The following is a 17,867-nucleotide window of genomic DNA, read 5'->3' as shown; positions in this document are numbered from 1 at the left end:
TCCTAAGTATGCATGCGTTGTTGAAACGATGTTAAACCCCTCTGGTGTGAGCTACAACTACTAACCAAAGGGTCGGCAGTTCAAAACCACCAGACGCTCTTTGGAAACTCTATGGGGCAGTTCTACTCTGTCCTATAGGGTCGCTATGAGTTGGAATTGACTTGACAGCACTGGGTTTTTGGGCATGAGGAATTAGGGATTGCAGAAGACTATCTGTCCTTTAGGCTTAGCCTCTCCTACAGGCTAGTGGCTATCTAAAAAGTTAAGACATGAAGCCCCATAATGAAAGCTCAGTTTATCTCAGTAAGTGACTGGTAAGTCTGAAGACCAGAACTCAATTCAACAGTCTTTCCATTGTTCTGTTTTAGGTTTCATGATGGAAATGGCTTCATGGGATGGAGGAATTTCTAGGACTGTGCAATTTCTGGTACCACAGGTATGTTATCTGAATAGATCTCACCCCAATTTAATCTCTACTATAATATTCCTCACAGATATAGTTAGGCACCCTGCTCCAAAGTCCTAAATATAACAAAATAAAATGCTAACGACTTCCTATTTTTTAAGGAGAGAATTGTTTGAATGCCTTAAAACAAAACAAAACAAAAAAAACCTGTTGCCGTTGAGTCAATTCCGACTCATAGCCATCCTGTAGGACGAAGTAGAACTGCTCCACAGGGTTTCCAAGGAGCGCCTGGCGGATTCAAACTGCCGACCTTTTGGTTAGCAGGCACAGCGCTTAACCACTATGCTACCAGGGTTCCTTTGAATGCCATAAAGGTACTTGATTTATTGTCAAAGATACCATCTTCCACTCAAGGAATCTCTTATTTGTCCCCAGAACCAAACCTGACTCATTTTTCCTTCATTTTTTCCCCCATTTGTGGTATGTAAATTATGAAGAGTTTGTAATAAAGGCATTAGCAGAGAATGATTCTCTGTTCTCTATAAAACTAAACCAAACCCATTGCCATCAAGTTGACTGTAACTCAGTGAACCCTGTAGAAGTTAGCAAAACTGGTAGTACATTTATTACTGATTACAGTAATGTTCTTTTAGGGTTTTTCTAGTAATCAAACTTACTATTTGACAGAAACAACATAGGATCTCAGAGGATGGAGCCAGAAAGACACCACCTGTCCTTTGAGATGCCATTAATTCAGCCATTAAAGACAGTTTTCACATATTACACTCCATATCTGGAGCTAGTTCCATATTTTAAAATACTTTTAAACTTAAAAAAAAAATGATACTATAACAAATGCAACATTTTTTTAACCTCTTACAGAGTATTTCTGAAGAAATGTTTTATCAACTTAGTAACATGCTTCCCCAGATCTTCCGAGTATCTTCAACACTTACTCTGACATCCAAGCACTAGAACCTTATAGATTGGCGTACTGGCAGAAGAGGACCGTAAACTCTCCAGGAACTGAGCTATGCTGGGACTCTGTCAATCAAAAGATGCCAAGAAGGTGTACATGCAACCCAAACCACAAATCGTAATACATGGTTATAGGTCTATTAAATATTTCCAAAATTTATGTACTGTGCAGACCAATGAGGCCCAGATTTATGCACTTACTCTTAAAAAAATCTCGTGAAAGAATATCTCTTCTTTTTTTCTATTGTTATGTCATATTGGTAAATATTAGAAAGTTAAAACTTCCTCTTCCACACATGGACATTTCCCATAGGAAACTAATTACTCCATTTTCATGGAGACATTTGACTTTTCACAAGGTTTGAATTATATCAAGCCTATACAAGGCTTAATTGAACATGCAAATAAAATCTTCTTTCCACTGTATTTACCAAATGGTAATTTAAAAAGCATTGAAATATACATTGCAAGTGTAGATTTCTTGTGAAAATCTTCTGGTAGAAACACAAAATATATGAGACAAATGTGCTTAGTCTTTTAAATTCTATATTTAAAAATAGCTTTTAATGTACTCTTTCTAAGGTTTTGAAAGTTAGAGTAAGAAAAAAGCTTGAGATTCTTTACCCCTGTCTAATCTTTCCTGTGTGACCTTGCCCCTGTCTATTAATAGCATTTAATGGGCTGGGAAAATATTGTGCTCATTTGCAAGCCTGATGTAAAGTTAAATCTAAACCAGCATCTGGCAGTATTTTAATGCTCATCAGCATTGTGACAATCAGACCACACTATTCATAGGAGATCATTTTTATTTCTCTGCCCTCCTTCCTGCATTCTCAGCTTCCTCAGCCAGTTTTCTTCCCCCTTGCATTTCTTTGCTGATAACTACATCCACATTTCTATCTCTGTTCTGTTTCCCCTCCTTTTCCATTGTCTTTCCTTGTGGTACTACTTTCTCAGATGTTGCACACCACTTATTTATCCCATTTATGACGTATTTGCTAAGAGTAGTGACTACTTTGAACAAAGGGAGATCTACAGACATTTATAAAAGCAGTAGTTTCATCAAATCCAAGTTGTGTGGATGTTGTAACTGGCCAGCTGAATTCAATGGAGGACCTCTGGCTCATCATGAGATGGCATGCCTTGATTTCAAGAGACAAAAAGCACTCTATTAGTGTGTCTGCATATAACTGTTACAGAAGCGCTACTGACACTCAAAAGGCTTTCCCATAATTCAGAATGTGTCTTCATTTTCTATTCAAGGAAGAAATGTGTCAAAGTAACAACCCTAAAGAGAACCCAGTTCTCCTAACACCCACTCTAACATTTTGTCCATTCTACACTAAAACTTTACAAATTCTTTGTCATAGAGTCTGGTGATCCCACCAAGAATTTAGGTATTTTGGCCTTAAATCCTCTACCTTGTAGAAATTGTCTTCTAGGTGTACCACTGTTATCATCGATACTGATCCTGATGGAAAGCAGAGTAGACAGAGGCAGAAACTAGGGGTGTGCTAGATCAACGTCAGGGACTGTTACAGTTTGTAATATGACAGGCCAAGTAAAAGTGGGTAGTGGGATTAATAAAAGGTGCTCACAAAGAGGCACTGCAAACCTTTCTACAGGATTTCTATAGCTAATCTCAGGGCGCAGCCAACAGCCTAAAGGCGCAGCCATGTACAGGGTGTAGGACCAAGGATTCATCCCCAGAACAGTTTGGTGAATGCTGCCCCACCTTTTCTTTGTCACCTCAGAGCTGTTTTATTAAGTTGCTTATAAAGTAGCGGCCTTCATCCTAGGGCAATTTAAAGGTACTTCTTGGTCTATGAAATTAAGGTAAATTTATTAAGTACCCATTTTTCACATGGTACTATAATATGAAATATGCAGAAGCAGTAAGATTGGAAAAAAAATGCTTATGTTACATATCACTGATATGAAAACACACCAAATATGAATCTGAGTGCAAATATATAATTTAAAATACCAGTTATATGCATTTAAATGGTGGAGAATACCAGTTATATGCGTTTAAATGGTAGAGATAGCAGTAGTTGATGAGGAAGTCAGGAGTTTAATGTTTGGGAAGGTAAGGATGAGATTATAACCTTTTTCTGAGCGTACGAGAAGGGCTTCTTGGAGGTGGTTGATTTCAGGTATTTCTTGAGTGATGGAATAGATAGAAACAGCATCCTAGGTACAAGGTACAAATGGATTAGAAATAGAAAAAGGAGGCAGTGAAATGGCGGTACCTTGAGAGAAGCTGACCACAGAGTCTTCTGGGGTAGGGGAGGACCCTGGGCCTTAGCCCAAACATTGGTGGGGAGTGTTGGATGGGCATGAGGTTTTCTATTTGTATAAACAGTTAAGTGTTCCTAAGACAGAGTATGGCCTTCTACACCTTAAAAATACATTTTGGAAATGAAGTGTATTGGTCAGGACCACTGAACCCATAGTCTCCATTTTGTACCATGCTTTCTTCCCCTTCCCCCATTTCTGCTCTCAAAGCACCAAATAAAGCAAGGCTATAACCTTGCCATTGATCAAGAATTGTGGCACCAGCTGTTCCTCAGTATGACGATGTGACCAGAATGGAAGAAATGCATGGAAAAGAATTTCAACGAGAAAACAACTTAGCTTTCCAGGAAGTTGGCAGAGCTCTTATTGGCACAGTGCACACCACCATTTGTGTCATATCAGCTGTATCCTGGCTAATTCTCACAAGAAGAAAAACTGTTCCATGATGGAAAGATGAATTCACAGAAGCATTCCTGTTCTAGAGGCCCTGAAGGACAACTAGCAGATCTGTGTTGAAAGAAAGGGCAAGACTTGAAGAGTAGAGCCTCAAGGCTATTTTTCAGTTTGTAGGTGAAGATGGTTGTTTTCCTCTAGACTTGTCTTCCCATTTAGATGAAATTGGACTGCTTTTCTCAAAAGTGGTAACAGCAATATAAAAAATCATTATCTTAATTATGAAATAATAAAAAGAATTTTTTGCAGCACCTATTTATAAAAAGCAAGCTTGCTTGCCAGCTTTAAGCACTGACTTATGAAGGTCAAAGACCACAGCCTTCAGTATAGATTACACCTGAACGTGAAGAAAGCGAAAATCTTCACAACTGGACTGATAAACAACATCATGACAAATAGAGGAAAACTGAAGTTGTCAACGATTTTATTCTACTTGGATGAACAATCAATGACCTTGGAAGCAGCAGTCAAGAAATCAAACAACATATTGCATTGGGCAAATCTGATGCAAAATACCTTTCTGAAGTTTTAAAAAGCAAAGTTGTCACTTTGATGACTAAGGTTCACCTGACCCAAGCCATGATGTTTTTCAATCATCTCCCATGCATGTGAAAGCTGGACAGTGAAAAATGGAAGACAAAAGAATTGGTGTATTCAAAATGTGATGTTGGCAAAGAATATCGAGTGTACTGTGAGTGCCAAAAGAACGAAGAAATCAGTCTTAAAAGAAATGCAACCAGAATGCACCTTAGAAGCAAGGATGGCGAGACTTGGACTCCCTTGCTTTGGACATGTCATCAGAAAAGACCAACTGCTAGAAAAATTACTCTGGACATGTCATCAGGAAAAACCAATTGCTAGAAAAGGACATCATGTTTGGTAAAGTAAGGAGTCAGCAAAAATGAGGGAAACCCTCAATAAAATGTATTGACACAGTAGCTGCAAAAATTTACTCAAACATACCCATGATCATGAAGATGGCACAGGACCAGGCATCGTTTCATTCTGTTATGCATAAAGTTATCATGAGTCAGAGCTGACTTGGTGGCAGCTAACAACAATAACATCTCCAAAAGGTACTGTGTATTCAGAACCATTTAGATGAGTAGTTTTCTGTCTTTTAACCCTCAGAGACCCTTTCTGTTATATTCCCCATATTTTCCTGAAATGTTTTGAAAACTTTGGGGCTTAGCAAACAATTGGAATTAATTGGGTAGTAATCTGTTTTTTTGTAAATCAAAGACATGTCCATGGAGATGAGCTTCTGATTATCACATTGAATTTGTGTAATTCCAGACAAACTTGCAAAAATGAAAACAAAACCTTGCTATTTGATTAAACTGCGGGGGTGGGTCTTAGCCTTGTAAAATATATTTTTGCAAAGAGTCTTTAAATAGCTCATCATAAAGGACCACTGAGTTCACAAATCTTAAGCTTTGGGACCATAACTTTAGACAGAAATATTTACATGAGTGTGTATTACAAAGGGAGGGCAGAAGTAAGGACAATGTAAGTAGCAGGTTGGCCCTGAGAATCCCATTCAATAAATAACAAATATTTACCAAGTTCATTTTATACACAAAGGTACAATGCGAGGCAAGATTCAGCCTCTAGAAGGTTATACAAAGGCAATGGAATTGATGAGCTATTTTATTATGGTAAGAAGACTTGGCAAGTTTTTCTATGATCTGTGATGCTGACAATATCTGGAATGACCTAGACAAAATCCCAGCTAAAGCAAGGGAATGGATGAGTAACCTCCTGAAGTTCCCTGCAGAACTAATATGTGTTTGTGATGTTTTATTCAAACATACACAGCTAAGATTATTAAGCAAAAACCAAAACCAAACCCAGTGCCATCGAGTCGATTCCGACTCATAGCGACCCTATAGGACAGAGTAGAACTACCATATAGAGTTTCCGAGGAGCGCCTGGCGGATTCGAACTGCCGGCCCTTTGGTTAGCAGCCGTAGCACTTAACCACTACGCCACCAGGGTTTCCCAGATTATTAAGAAACACTTCAAATCTCTCTTGCTGTTCTTTTTCTGTTTTCCTACTGAAATCCAAGTTTCCTGACATACCCAAATCTAAGATATATCTAAGACTTGGCTGAACTTCAGTCCATATATGTGTGCCTTCTCTGTGGGTATCTTTGCACATGGAGAATGAGACCTGGAACAGATTATCAAAGAACCAAACAGATTCTGTCTGGAGATGTTTAGGACTTAAGCAGAAATCATGCTCTCTGCCATGTGTCAGATGTGAAATTTGCAAGAGGAGAATATATTGATAGGTCTCTTCCTCCCTCTTTCTTCCTCTCCTGCTTTCTATCCTTCTCTCCTTTTTCCCCGTTTTCTTTCTTTATAATGAATCCCACAGCTCACCTGTGCTCAGAACTCTCTACTTAGAGCAACAGTATAGCATCATGGATTAGGAGAAAGACCCTAGAGTTAAACAAACCTGGTTCAATATTGACACCCTCACTTAGTTGTTGTGGCTCGTTACATTGGGCATATTACCTAACCCTTCTAAGCATGTTCCCTCATCTGTAAGCTAGGAAAAATTAATAATAGTATCTACCTCATTGAGTATGTGGAAGGATTAAATAAGAAAGTACATACTACCTGGCATATAGTCTTTTCTATAAATATTTGCTACTATTATCCTTCCTTCCTTTCTTCCTGTCTCACCTTTCTTCCTTCCTTTCTGTCTGACCTTTCTCTTCCTTTCCTTCCTTCCTTTCACTAGGGATACAAAGTCACTCAAAACATCATGTCCTCAAGGAGCTTATAGCATAATAGAGCTGAGAAGATTATACGCGGTAACTCAGTACCAGCCATTATATCTGGTAAGGATATACAGTCAGTACAGAATAAAGAGTACACACAGTGCTATGGAAGTCAAAATAGAAACATTAGCAATGCATTAGGCTGAGAGGGATGTTGAGCCCCTTGAGAGCAGACTGCTTAGTCCTGCTTTTCTCTGGCATTGAGTGGGTGTAACTCTGGGCAGAGTGACAGACTCAGTGTTATTCTCTGGTAGCCTTGTCACTCTCAATAGGTCAAGTACAAGTCCTCCTGGCAGACAGAATGCCACCTGTGCCAGTAGTGGCAACAGCTTCAGATACAAAGGACGGGGCAGGTTAGAATGTCAGGAGGAAGTCACAGGGTAGGCGACTAACTCTATTTGAGTGGAGCAGGAAGGACAATCACATTTTTATCAGGTGAGTCTGGATTTTAGACATAACAATAATATGAAGTAGTTATGAAATTTAAAGACTCCTACCCACATAGCAGATACATAGAAGTTGCCCCTATAATGCTTCCCTGGTTCATCTCTGCTTAAAACTCGTCGGTGAGCTGATCAGATGTTTCCCATCTTACAGATGACTTAGACAAGAGGAGTAAATGTTGGCAGGAGGATTAAATGGCAAGAGGAAGATATCCTGGGGATGAGAGAAGAGGATCAGACTCAGGCACCTCTAACCTAGAAATCAATAGTCTATTTTGTGTGGTGGTCAGGGAGAGAGGGCTGGGAGACAAAAGAGCAAGTACGTCTCTTTGTTCTTTTTTAAAATCATTTTGGCTGTCTTGGCTATTCCAGCACATTTACTCTTCTATTTGCTTTTTTATTTATTGTGAAATATTTCAAAAAAAAGAGAAACATTAGGAGAATCATTTAGCAAATACCCATGTACCTGCTACCTAGATTTGTTAGATCTTAACATTTAGCTATATTTGCTTTAGGTCTCCTTTTTTTAAAAAAACATAAAACATCACAGATAAAGTTGAACTACTCCCCCCTTGCATCTTTCCCAAATTCTATTCTCCCCTCTTTCATCAGCTACTGCTGAGTAACAAACCACCCCTGAAACAGTAAGTGTTGATTATTGTTCATGACTCTATGGGTCACCTCAGCAGTTCTGGCCTTGGCTGGGCTCACTTCTGAGTGAACTGTAGGTTTTCTCCTAAGAGTTTTAACATTTTCCTTTTTCTTATTTAGGCTCTTAATTTATCTGGTATTCATTTTGTTTGTGAAGTAAGCATCCAATTTTATTTGAATATAGAGAAAGGGAGAGAGGACAATAATATAATACATTATGACTAAAACTTTTGCAGGACTGATAAATGTGACTCTTCAGATTCAGAAAGCAAGTTGAGATCTAAGCACAAAAGTAAAAATAAATCTACCTCTAGACCCTTCAGGGTAACACCACAAAAAAAAAAAAAACCAGCCAAAAAAAAGATAAAAATCTTAAAAGTAATCAGAATAAACAGAGATTTGAAAGATGGAAGTCTTCTTAACAACAACAACAGAAGCCAGAAAATTATCAAAGCTAAGAGAAAATAATTGCCAACTCAAAATTTTATACCCATCTAAACTATCACTCAGGTCATTCAGATAGATAGATAAACAGACAGATAGATAGTAGATAAATAGATATATAGATATTGTTGTTAGTTGCCATTAAGTCAGTTCCAACCCATGTGAGCAAAGTAGAACTCTTCCTAGGGTTTTCAAGGCTGTGACACTTTGGAAGCAGATTGCCAGGCCTATCTTTCAAGGTGCCTCTGGGTGGGTTTGAACTGCCAAACTTTCAGCTAGTAGTTAAGAGTCTAACTGTTTGCACCACATTTAAAGACGGAGTTTTCAACTAACAAAGCTCACTAAAAGAACTTCTAAAAGATTTGGTTCAGGAAGAAGGAAACTTAATCTCAAAGGAAAGGAATAAATATATAGCATGTAATTTATTCATATAAAACAGTAAAAGGCCAAAAGCTAGTTGACCAAGTCATCAGGGAAAAAAAGTTAGTTATTTATGGATTTTCTGAAAAATCTTGAGACTTTAGCCACTGTGATAGTTAAGGCTGTGTGTCAACTTGGCTGGGCTGTGATTCTCAGTGGTTTGGAAGTTACGATGTAGCTTGGCAATCATATGATGATGCGATCACTTCCATGATAAGATTTGATATAATGTGATCACCTCCATGCTGGGATCTACTGTGAGGTGCCAATCCATTGAAAGGGAGTTTCCTTGAGGGTGTGGGCTGCATCAAATATAAATGGACTTTCTTGCAAGGCTTCCAGGCTTTTGTTCACTCTGGATCCTGCAGCTGGTTCCTGTTCATCTGACCTCTGGTTCTTGGGACTTGAGCTACCAGCTTACATGCTGTCTTGCCTGCTGATCTTGGGATCCATTGGTCTTTGCAACCTGTGAGCAAGAGCCTTGCTGTCTGACTTGCCAATCTTGGGTTCACCAACTCCTATAGCTATGTGAATCAGGAGAAGCCTCTATCCTAACCCACAGACTTGGGACATTCTAGCCTCTAAAACTGCGTGAGCCATTTCCTTGATATAAATCTCTCTATGCCCAAAACCAACCAAACCCCGTGCCATCGAGTCAATTCTGACTCATAGCGACCCTATAGGACAGAGTAGAACTGCCCCATGGAGTTTCCAAGGAGCACCTGGCAGATTCAAACTGCAGACCCTTTGGTTAGCAGCCATAACACTTAACCACTACGCCACCAGGGTTTCCTTAAATCTCTCTCTAGAGAGAGAGAAAAAGATGTGGCAGTCTGCTTTCGTAAATATTACAGCCTTGGAAACTCTATGGGGCAGTTCTACTCTGTCCTATAGGGTTGCTATGAGTTGAAATCAACTCAGTGGCAACGGGTTTGGTTCTGATTTTTTTATATATACAACACTTTACTTGTTTTGCTTCTCTGGAGAACCCAGGCTAAGACATCCATGCAGCACACATGACAGACTGTCTCTGTGTAATGTCCTTCTGTTGGCACATCTGCCTTACTTAAATCAAGATTGTATCATTTCCCTCATCAGAATTTCTCAATATCTAAATCTGTTCCTCCAATTCTCCATCTCTGCTACATTCTAAGTCATTTCCTTTTATCTGTCTTCAGTTCACTGTTTCTCTTAATTTTTGTCCCTTTTCTGTTTAATTATTCCGATTCCATTTACCTTCAATTTAAAAGGACCATAACATTTTTCATCAAGAAATTCTACATTATTTTTATTTCTAGAAATTCTTTTTAGATATGCCTAGTCTTTTCCCATAGTATCATTTTTTCTTATGTTTTATGTTCTTTCTATGACTTTAATTATTTAAGAAATGCTTATGATATATCTCTGTCAAACCATTCAATTATTTTAAGTTCTTAGGAGTATAATCTCTAGAAAGGTTTGACATATGTTTCTTTCAGGCTGCCCAAAGGTATTTTTGGCCCAGAGTCAAGTTTTATGTTAAGTTTTTTTTTACAGTTAGTTGTTGCTAAAACCCATGATTAGTGCAAATTTGAACCCTAAACCTACTTGTGGCATGGACTTTTCCTCCCACATTGAGCCCAAGATAAGACATTCAAGTTTTATAATCATCTCCCTATACTGCATGTCTGAAGTTCTTAAATTCTACCTTTTCACTCAGAGGATAGCTCTTTCTAAGTTCTAATCTTATGCAGAAATCTCAGTTCCAACTTCCTACCTCCTTTGGGCTCAAGACCTCATCTTCCTATCCTTGGGTGGGCATTAAATATAACTGTGTAATAAAAACTAGCAATCTTTCTCAACAGAGCCCCAGTTGAGACAGTTCACTCTTTCTTTATTGTTCCATTTTTGTTTCTGGCTCCTCAAAATTTTAATTACTGTGAGCTTATGGCTATGCATTTAAAACAACGTTTATCATATTTTATTCAATCTTCCTAAGATTTTATAGATAGAGGGTTTTCAGGTGTTAAATCCAAAATATTTTTAGACTTGAAGTTGCTGTCCTGGAAAAGTCAGCATCTCTGTCCTAAGTATACCCTCTACAGGTTGCCCTGTACCTGGTACCATGGGACTTTGGTGGGTATGAGAGTTTATATCAGACATAGAAGAAACCTCAAGGTATATCCATGTTAATGAGATTTAATAGAGAAACATCTGTTTCTGAAAAATGGAGTCCTTTTTTGGATGCCATACACTGAGCTAAAAATTGGGGGATCCTGTGTCTGTGCAAGAGGAGAACAGATATTAAGGACAACCAGCAGACTGCCATGTCTACATTATATCATTTTAATCTTTACAGCAAGCCTGTGAAATAGATGTATCCATTTTCCATCTGAGGAAAAGTAATTTGCTGGAAATAAATAAGTAGAGGAGTTAGGACCCAAACCCAGATCTCTGTGTCTCCAAAGTTCATCAAGACACTAATGAAGGTGAGATCTGAATGCATGACTGGTTACAGTTATTTAGAACTCTCTGTCAAAGCATCAAAGAAGACTTTGGAGTCAGGCAAATCTGGATTGAACCACCAGCAGGGCTAAGACAAGGATGAAGTAAGCAAGATGTAGAAAATGCAGATTTTAAGAAAGTACCCACTCAGGGCTGTGCAAGTATTCACAAGTGCTTGCACAATCTTGAGAAGGAGTACCTTCCTAAATCTTGCTCCCTAGGCACCTCATTTGCCTCACCCTCCTCCTTGCCCTACACATAACCTCTACTACTGACTAAATGTGATTTTGGGAAACTTATTTTAGCTCTTTGAATCTCAATTTCCTTATCTATAAGTATGATTCATATCTTTATTCCCTCTTTACTTCATAGAAGCAGGTTTAAAAAAAATGAGATGTGATTCTTAATGGCAAGGCCATATTTGAACATGAAGATATTAATATCACTTTTGGGATGAGGCAGGGCATGGAGGGGTGGGTGAGTGGATGAAAGGAAAATAGAATTACTCATTAAGTAAATATCTATTTACTGAGTATGTGTTGTGTGCCATGCACTGTTTCAAATATAGGAAAAACTGTATAATGGTCAAAAAGACAGATATGTCTGTCAAGTAGGAGAGACATATATTAAATCAATCAATAAATACATATGCAATTATAAAGTATGATGAGTCCTATGAGAGAATAACAAGGAGAACACAATTGATACAAGAATAAGGGAAGGCTTTTAGGAGAAAATGACATTTAATCTTGGACCTAAAAAATCAGTAGTAATTAACCAGGCAAAGAGTGGCAGAAGATGCTTTCCTAGGCTGAGGAAAAAGAAACCAGCAGTCACAGGAAGAATGCAGCAGTGTAGGGTAACTAATGCTCCAGATTTCTGGCTAGAGGACCAAAAAGAGGAGTTAACGGAAAGTATCAGGGAACTCAAAGAAAGGGAGGGCTCAAAAGCTACCCCATAAAGTTGTTTATGAACTTTTGGGCTTCCTCTGAGTTGTGCCAGCATGGATCTGATCCTAAGCATTATATCCAAGACACTGAGAACTGTACCAAGGGATTTGCCATCAGCCAGGTCCCAGACTCTCCACTGAGTGGCACACATGTGAGACAGAGTAGTATGGAAAAGACTTTCAAAGTGGAACTGACATTGAAGCTACAACCCACAAAATTGGTCTGAACTTGTGCCCTGGAACCAACTGAGTTGATCGCCTGCTAAAACAAAAATATCAATATTCTCCATAGGATTTAAACAAAACCCAAAATCTGGTAATATAAAACTAAAATTATCCTGGATACAATCCAAAAATATTTTTCATACAAAGAACGAGAAAAATCTCAACTTGCATGGGAAAAGACAGTTAACAGATGCCAGTTCCAAGATGACACAAATGTCGGAATTATATGACAAAGGCTTTAAAGCAGCTGTTATAAAATTGCTTCATGAAATAATTACGAATGCTCTTGAAGTGAATGAAAAATTAGAAAGACTCAGCAAAGAAATAGAAGCTAAAGAAGAACCAAAATGAGAATTTTAGAACTAAAAAATACAATCACCAAAAAAAAAAAAAAAAAAAAAACTCACTGGATAGGATGAGAAGCAGGATGAGGGTGACAAAGAGAAGCATCAGTGTGAACTTAATAGAAATTATCTATACTGATAAACAGAGGGAAAAAAATTAACTGAGCCTCATACCTTTGGGAAAATGCCAAAAGGTCTACCATTCATGTCATTGGAGCCCCAGAAGAGTAGAAACAATGTGGTACAGAAAAAATATTTGAAGAAATATTGCCTGAGAACTCCCAAAATATAGTGAATGATATGAATCTATACACAGTCATGCACCACACGACATTCATTTGGGCAACATCTGATTGCTTATATGTCCCTGGTCTGGCATGTGCCATCTGGGGGAAGCCTACAGCCCAACTTGGCAGTGAGATCACCCCACCACTCCCCACCCATGGGAAGAGCTGCCCCTGCTGCTTTGAGAGGTGGGCACCAAGTCTTGCTCCAGAGCACCCAAGGTCAGCAGGCATAACAGGACCCAGGGGGGAGGGGGCACCAGGTCACCAAGATTGCTCTCCTGCTGCCCTGGGCCTTGCCCGGAGCTTCCCCGCCATGATGTTCACAGGGCCATGACCTTCATGGGGAGCATCCTGGACAGGAACTTGCTGAGAACTCACCTGAGACATCCACAGTGGCAGCTACCCAGGCCAATGGCCCCACAGCAGCCTCCAAGCCTGTGCGCCTGTAAGCCTCATGCCCCATGGACTTAGGTGTATGCACAACTTCCAAATCACATAACATCCTATTTGACAGAATGTATCGTGGATGTTAAGCAATACCTGACTGTGTAGATATGAACCTATAGATCCAAGAACCTCAGTAAACCCTTAACAGGATAAACTCAATGAAGTCTATACCCCAATGTGTCATAATCAAAGTGCTGAAGACTAAAGACAAAGAACAACAAAAAAAAAAAATCTTGAAAGCAACCAGAGAAAAACAGCACATTACCTATAGGGAAACAACCACTTAAATGACAGCAGATTTCTCACCAGAAACCATGGAAACCAGAAGAAAATGGAATAATCTTTTTAAAGTGCTAAAAGAAAAGAACTGCCAAACTGGAATTCTATATCCAGTAAAAAATATTCTTCAGGACTGAAGATGAAATAAAGACATTCCCTAATGAATGAAAACTAGGAAAATTTGTTGCCAGCATACCTAGTTTGGAAATATTGCTAAAAGAACCTCCTCAGACAGAAGGAAAATGAGTTTCAGGGGAAAATTTGAAACAAAGGAAGAGCAACAGAATTGGTAAATGTCTGGGTACATATAATAGATTATTCTCTTCTTGAGTTCTTTAAAACATGTTTGATGGTTGAAAGCAGAAACTGTAACATTTTCTAGTGACGTTTTCAGTATATGTAGATGAAATGCGTAAAACATCTACAACGTAAAAGGAGGAGGGTAAAGGGGCCTGTATGGTGATAAGGTTTCTACATTCCACTGAAGTAGTAAAATATTGATTCTAAATAGACTATAAAGAAAAAAAAATACCCTGAGATAAGAAAGACTCTGGTGCATTGCATTCAAGTAAGTGAAAGAAATTGAGTAGGGTCAAAAGATCACTACTGCCTCTTCCTCATCTTAGAAAATTTCCAAGGAGAAGGTTTCCCTATTGGACCATCCCTCATGCTTACTCCCATGTCTAAACAAATCCTCCTTATTTTCTTTCGGGTCTGTCCATTTCCATCCATTTCATAGGTGCCAGGCCATAAGCCAGGCCACCATTTCTTGCCTAGATACCATCCTCCCAAAACTTGTCTCCTTGACTCCAGTTTTGCCTCTTCTCCTTTCTTCATCCCACCATAATTACCTAAAAAGAAAATATCATCATGTTGTTTTCTTGCTTAAAATACTTCAGTTACTTTAGAGTTGCTTTTAGAATGAAGGGTGAATTTTTTACCCCGGTTTAAAGGTCTTTCATAGTCTGCCTCCTGATTACTTTCTACCCTCATTTCTTCCCAGTTTCCATATCCCTCACTTGAACTACATGCTCAAGATTAGCAATTGGCAAACTTTTTCTATAATGGGCCAGATAGTAAATATTTTAGGCATCAAGGGTCATATGTTCCCTGTGGCAACTACTCAATTCTTCAGTTGTAGCACAAAATCAGCCATACATAAATGAATGGATGGGGTGGTGCTCAAATAGAACTTTTATTTATTTATTTATTTAGACTGGATCTGGCCAAAAGGCCCTCATTTGTGGGTGCTTTTCTAAAACAAAAAGAGAACTACCTACAAATCTGTGAACATGACTCCCCCCACCCCCCACGTCTTTTGAGTTCTGCATAATCTATTCTCTGTCTGGAATGCCTTCCTCCTTTGCCTAACCTCAATCCATCATCAGATCTCAACTTAGATGCCATTCTTCAAAGAATTGTTCCCTGGATTTCCTATCCCCCTTCCTCCATTTTTGAACTTACCACACTAATGTTGACTTGTCTGTCTTCTCTCAATTGTCTTTAAGCTTCTAGAGGGCAGAAACTATGTCAGATCCACACTTTAATACCTACTGCATAGCAGAATACTTGGCACATATAGGCAGTCAGTGAACCTATTGTTTCCACTGAATGAATGGAAAGCCAGTAGTCCTCTACCCCTAGTCTTAAAACCGTAGGGCCAAGGAAAATAATTTCTGACTAGGGGATTGTACCTTCATGGAAGCTGTGATCTGCTTTGGGCAAGTCATCCTTTCCCTTTGGTCTGGTTTCTTCTCCCAAAGTAGTAGAGGCCCAAAATTAAGGACCAGCCACTGTATCTCCTTTCAGGCAGCACCCATCCCATCCACCAGGCAGCTCAGAACTCTCAGGTCTGTCTGACCCCTCTTCCGGCAAACATTCTTAGCCACCCATTTTAAAAATAAGCCCCAGGGGGGAAATTGCTACATCTCTTTCCAAAGGCTGTTGTGGATGCCAAAGGCAGTGGACAATGAACCATTTGTGGTTAAGGGTGGAGAAACCGCCATACAGCCAGGCATCCTGGGGACTGTCTCCGCCTGTTCAGTATCCTCCCTTTCCAGCCCATCACAATAAAGTGTAGAAGGGCAACTCTCTTTGCAAGTCATCAGGTAATCAAACAGTTGAAGAGTCAACTAGCTGAAGGGTCAACCAAGTGTCCTGTTCTGAACTAGTGCTAAATCTCACGTAAAGACACAACCCCTGTCTACAGGATCTTACAATCTAGTTGAAAAAACAAGACAGGCACATATGTATCATCCAGAGATTAGTAAAAATACAATGTAGTCATTCACTCATTCACTTATTTTAGTGCCTACCCACAGTGCCAGGTACTGTGCCAGCTGCTGGCTTATAAAGATGCAAAAGAAGTGTCCCTTCACTCAAGGAACTGTCAGTCTAATAAAATTTATGCCAAAGTGGGACTATTATAAAAGCAAAGGGGGTTTAGAGTCTGATTAAATTAATAAAGGCTAGAGTTTTCAGAGAAGGGGCCATAAAGCAGATAGGACTTTAACTGGTCTTGAAGATAGTATGGGATAGAAGCTCAAGAAGGGGAGGAAAAAAGGAATTCAGATAGAGGAAATGACATCAGCAGAGGTGTGGAGGACGACTGAGTGTGGGGTGTGGAGAGGAGAATTGAGTAGTGGAAGATAAGACTGAAGAAATAAACAAGAATCATGTTGTGGGAAACCTTGAATATCAGGCTTTTAACTTTAAAGGTCAAGGTGGTGATACTTTTGAGCAGTAGGGAACGGTTAAGGGCTTGACTATTAACTGAAATGTTGTTAGTTCAAAGCCACCCAGAGGCACCTCAGAAGATAGGCCTGGCATTCTGCTTCTGAAAAGTCACAACCTTGAAAACCCTATGCATACATGGAGTTGCCATGAGTTGGAATCAACGCAAGGGCAACTAACAACATAATTCTCATACCATAAAATTCACCCTTTGGAAGTAGGCAATTCAGTGGTTTTTAGTATAGTCACAAGATTGTCATCCATTACCACTATCTAATTCCAGACAGATAATATCCTTCTGAACATTTTTCAACAGAGAATTGATGGAACAAAATTGTATTTCAAGCAGAATACCATAACTACCAGAGCAGGAATGACTACAGAGTAAGAAACTAGACACAGGAGGCAAGCTAAGAGGCTCAGAGGTTTGGGGACTTGGGCCAAAATAGGGCACAATTCCACCTCCTTTCTGTGGTCTTCTCACTCCATCTATGACAGTGGGCTTTATGTCAGGATATTTCATCGAAATCTGTGCTTTTTATATTTTCCCTCCCTCCTTCTAAGAAGGTGGCCAGACATTTGTGTTCCTAGCCTAAGCAGTTTAGGGAGCTGGGCTAAAAGCAAGTTGCCTATGGACAACCTCTCCTTCTGGCTCCTGTCTTAGGAATTCTGAACTCAATGTTGGGATTATGTTGGAGAACGGGTGAAAAGAGATCCTTTGGTGACAGGGAAAGCTAAACCTAAGGGATCAGAGAAAGCAGAGAGAAGAGAGGTAAAGGAGGTTCCCCTAAACATCAAAGGACCAGTGATTTCTGGTTCTGAGAGTAGCAGGGACCTCAGAGGGTATGGCTCTAGGAGGCTTAGCCCAGGCTCTAGAGCTCCAGCACTTCAAGCCTCAAAAAGTACTCCTATGTCCGAGAGTGCCACAGAAATCTTTTGTTGGCACCAAGAAACCACTGGATTTGGACAGTGAGTATATCAACTATGACTAAACCAAAAGAAAAACCAAACCCACTGCCATTGAGTCAATTCTGACTCATAGTGACCCGATAGGACAGAGTAGAACTGCCCCGTAGAGTTTCCAAGGAGCACCTGCTGGATTCAAACTGCTGACTTCTTGGTTAACAGCTGCAGCACTTAACCACTATGCTACCAGGATTTCTGTGACTAGGCAGACTGAAAAATCAGACTTACCTCTCCTAAGTATACTGCTCTATACAGGATTCCTCTGATTTTG

General features: G+C 39.4%; 1 protein-coding gene across 2 annotated transcripts in view; it reads left to right on the top strand.

Annotated features, from left to right (window-relative positions):
• The window catches only part of C4H12orf4 (chromosome 4 C12orf4 homolog), a 61,513-nt gene extending 59,598 nt beyond the window's left edge, over window positions 1-1,915 (top strand). The window contains exons 11-12 of one of the 2 annotated variants that reach the window (XM_049882245.1): window positions 369-436; window positions 1,289-1,915. In XM_049882245.1, coding sequence (XP_049738202.1) covers window positions 369-436; window positions 1,289-1,381 — 161 coding nt within the window. In that variant the 3' untranslated portion in view covers window positions 1,382-1,915. The remainder of the gene's footprint in view (window positions 1-368; window positions 437-1,288) is intronic. The other variant, XM_049882244.1, reaches the window with a different exon arrangement.
• The last annotated feature ends 15,952 nt before the right edge of the window (window positions 1,916-17,867 follow it).

Source organism: Elephas maximus, chromosome 4, assembly GCF_024166365.1.
Source record: "Elephas maximus indicus isolate mEleMax1 chromosome 4, mEleMax1 primary haplotype, whole genome shotgun sequence".
Classification (NCBI taxonomy): Eukaryota; Metazoa; Chordata; class Mammalia; order Proboscidea; family Elephantidae; genus Elephas; species Elephas maximus.
This window is presented reverse-complemented; position numbering and strand designations above follow the sequence as displayed.